This window comes from Nerophis ophidion, linkage group LG03 (genome assembly GCF_033978795.1).
Source record: "Nerophis ophidion isolate RoL-2023_Sa linkage group LG03, RoL_Noph_v1.0, whole genome shotgun sequence".
Taxonomy (NCBI): domain Eukaryota; kingdom Metazoa; phylum Chordata; class Actinopteri; order Syngnathiformes; family Syngnathidae; genus Nerophis; species Nerophis ophidion.
The window spans coordinates 70,186,428-70,189,785 of NC_084613.1; the positions used below are offsets into that span (position 1 = coordinate 70,186,428).

At 36.0% G+C, this 3,358-nt stretch overlaps 1 protein-coding gene across 1 annotated transcript in view; it reads left to right on the forward strand.

The window, feature by feature from the left end:
* Window positions 1-2,710, forward strand: part of grhl3 (grainyhead-like transcription factor 3) — a 22,256-nt gene extending 19,546 nt beyond the window's left edge. The window contains exon 15 of the mRNA XM_061895966.1: window positions 1,775-2,710. Coding sequence (XP_061751950.1) covers window positions 1,775-1,892 — 118 coding nt within the window. The 3' untranslated portion in view covers window positions 1,893-2,710. The remainder of the gene's footprint in view (window positions 1-1,774) is intronic.
* Window positions 2,711-3,358: the final 648 nt, after the last annotated feature.

Below are 3,358 nucleotides of genomic sequence, written 5' to 3' on the forward strand. Positions count from 1 at the left end.
CTGTCCTGATTTATGAAGCAACAACCGATGCGAGAAATATATATTCTGTTTTTTTCCGACCGAGAACGTCCGACAATGAAAACTTGATTGCATGTTGTCGGCATCAGACAATAGGATGAGTAACCCGGTTTTGTAGGCCAAAGTACAAAAACAACAAAAACTCAAACCCAAGCATGCGGAAATATTTGAAAGTAGGGCAAAAAACACAATACAAAAATACATGTTTTTTAAAATATAAAAATACTTCTTTAGCAATTTTAAAAACATCCACTTATAAATGCGTATTTTTTCTATAAAATAATAAATTTTTAGAATACAAAAATACTAATATCAATATTTGCCAAAATATGTATCTATTATATATATTTTTTGAAAAATTGTGTACGTATATTTGTAAGAAATATTTCTTCAAAGAAATTTATTTTTTTGAAAAATATATAATTGTAAAAATTATCATTCTCTATATACATTATTGTTAAAGAAATATGAATATGTAATTTTTCAAGATTAAAATACTTTGTTTTTTTTTATATGTTTACCAATATAAAAATCCTTCTTTGAATATAAAAATACTTCAAAAGAAACAAATATACTTATTTCCTTTAAAAAAATGTTTTTTTAATCTAGTTATAAACATATTTTTATGTGAAATATAATTTTTTTTTGTAAAGATAAAATAAACTCTTATTTTTTATTTAAAAAATATTTTTGATTATAGAAAACTTTTTTTTAAACAAATGCTTTTTTTTCCATAAAATTCATATTCTAAATCAATATTTATTTGTATAGAAATATTTTCTTAAAATGAAATATGTATTTCCTTTAAAAGTACAGTATATTACTAAATATATAACGTTTTTTATATATATAAAAAAACCTACTTAATTGCTTTTTATTTTATTTCTAAAACATCAACAGATATTTCTGTCGAACATTTGTAATTACCATTAACTATTTATGTTGTTTCCAATTTTATTTATTTTTTTATTTTTATTAAAAGGTACTGAAAATATGAGACATACTAAATAGTCTGCCAACCAAAGAAGAAAAAGAAAAAGACTTGAGAAAACAAGTAAAATGGGCAAGTATTTTGCTAATTTCAAGAAGTACAGCTCAGATTTAAACAAGGTAGTACCTTGGCATAGAAGTTTTAATTTGTTCTGTGACGTAGCTCATATCTTGCAAAAAAAAACTACTATTGCGAAACAACGCAAAATAAAACCCATTTGATCGGTCCTTAACCTCACCAAAACAGCACAATTTTAACATTTAGTGTAACAGGCCCCTTTTTGTATAACAAACTTCACTTTTCAATAAAATAAAATGTGAAAAACAATACAATCAAATGCATTACAAACAACAGTAGTTTTAGGAAGCAATGTAATAATAATATACAGTGTCTACCTTGGAGAGTGGATTTTGATGGCATTTCTCGCGAGCTAGTTTTCCATCAAAGACACCATCTTCAGCTTCTCCATATTTTCATGGATAAATGTTCAGATATTTCAATGTCCTCGACTGGTACCGCCGACTCTTTCTGCTTCAGCAACATGCAGACTCGCTGTTCTTAACCAAGTTAGCTAGCGACACGCTCGGACATATTTCTGATGATTTCTTTCTTCAATTCAATGAACGTCATCCACTTTCTCATCTCAGCACTGTCCCTCACACTCGTTTTCGTCCTCCGCATGCCCCGGAAAATATAGTTAAGTCCATCCCCAGCTCTCCAGCTGGACTTTTGCTGATGGAGGCTGTGTCTTTTTTTTCTCGCCAGGATTTACGTCAACATGGACGACAACATCATCGAACACTACACCAACCAGTCGGCCTTCCTCATCGAGATGTCCGAGTCGGCCAGCGGTCACTTCCAGGTCACTCTCTTCGAAGTATGACTCCACTCCAGGATCCCAGCTGTCTCTTTTAAGCACTACAACAAACAGCAGCAGTGGACTGACAAAAACAATAAGAGACCTGGACTGAGCTGACCTTTTAATTTCGTAAAAGTCTCCATTATTTTATTTTTTTTTTTGTAAATACCTCCATCAAGTTTGATTGAAATATTTGAAGCATTTATTATGTTTTAAGCTTGTACATATACGTTTGTAAATAGATTTTAATATGACAGTGTTTTGTCAACTATCATTTTTCCGCTATGTATTTCAATGGAGCTGTTTTGTGTTGTATCCAGCATTTAGCCTGAGCAGGTTGCTACTTTGGCTGCTTAAAACAAACCCGTCGTTTCCTCTAAAGGAATGTCAAACGCCTGCTAGTAATGTTTCTCAATGCCGCCTGGTAGTTTCACCACATCGTTCATTTAGAACCAAATGTCTCACATTTCCCGCCGTAAAACCACACAGAGTTTCACAACGTTAGTATTGTTCGTCAATTGGCCCAAAAAAAACAACAAAAAAACGAAAACAACAACAACCTGTGGCCATTTCCTGCTTGTTTGTTTGGTGTAACCACAGAGAGTTCTACTGGCGACAGTACGACTGCATTCGGATTTTCATAGTATGGATGGAATGTGTGTGCGTGTGTGTGATTTATTATTATAAATTTTTTATTTTTTATTTGCTTCTTTATATGTTACGCATCATTTCAAAGCGAACATGTATCCCTGTAGTATTTCATTATCAAAACAAGTTGTGATATCGTCATATCGTGCCCATTCTTTTGTACCGAAATAAATCAAAGTGCATAAACGTTTGAAGCTGTCGTTCCGTTTTTGTGTTAGTAACCAAGGAATGCCATTTTTCTCCCCCATACTGTGTATTATAATTAATCTGTTCAAGACACCCCAAAAATCGATCCATCCATCCATCTTCTTCCGCTTATCCGAGGTCGGGTCGCGGGGGCAGCAGCCTAAGCAGGGAAGCCAAGACTTCCCTCTCCCCAGCCACTTCATCCAGCTCTTCCCGGGGGATCCCGAGGCGTTCCCAGGCCAGCCAGGAGACATAGTCTTACCAACGTGTCCTGGGTCTTCCCCGTGGCCTCCTACCGGTTGGACGTGCCCTAAACACCTCCCTCGGGAGGCGTTCGGGTGGCATCCTGACCAGATGCCCGAACCACCTCATCTGGCTCCTCTCTATGAGGAGGAGCAGCAGCTTTACTTTGAGTTCCTCCCGGATGGCAGAGCTTCTCACCCTATCTCTAAGGGAGAGCCCCGCCATCCGGCGGTGGAAACTCATTTCGGCCACTTGTACCCGTGATCTTGTCATTTTGGTCATGACCCAAAGCTCATGACCATAGGTGAGGATGGGAACGTAGATCGACCGGTAAATTGAGAGCTTTGCCTTCCGGCTCAGCTCCTTCTTCACCACAACAGATCGATACACCGTCCGCATTACTGAAGACGCCA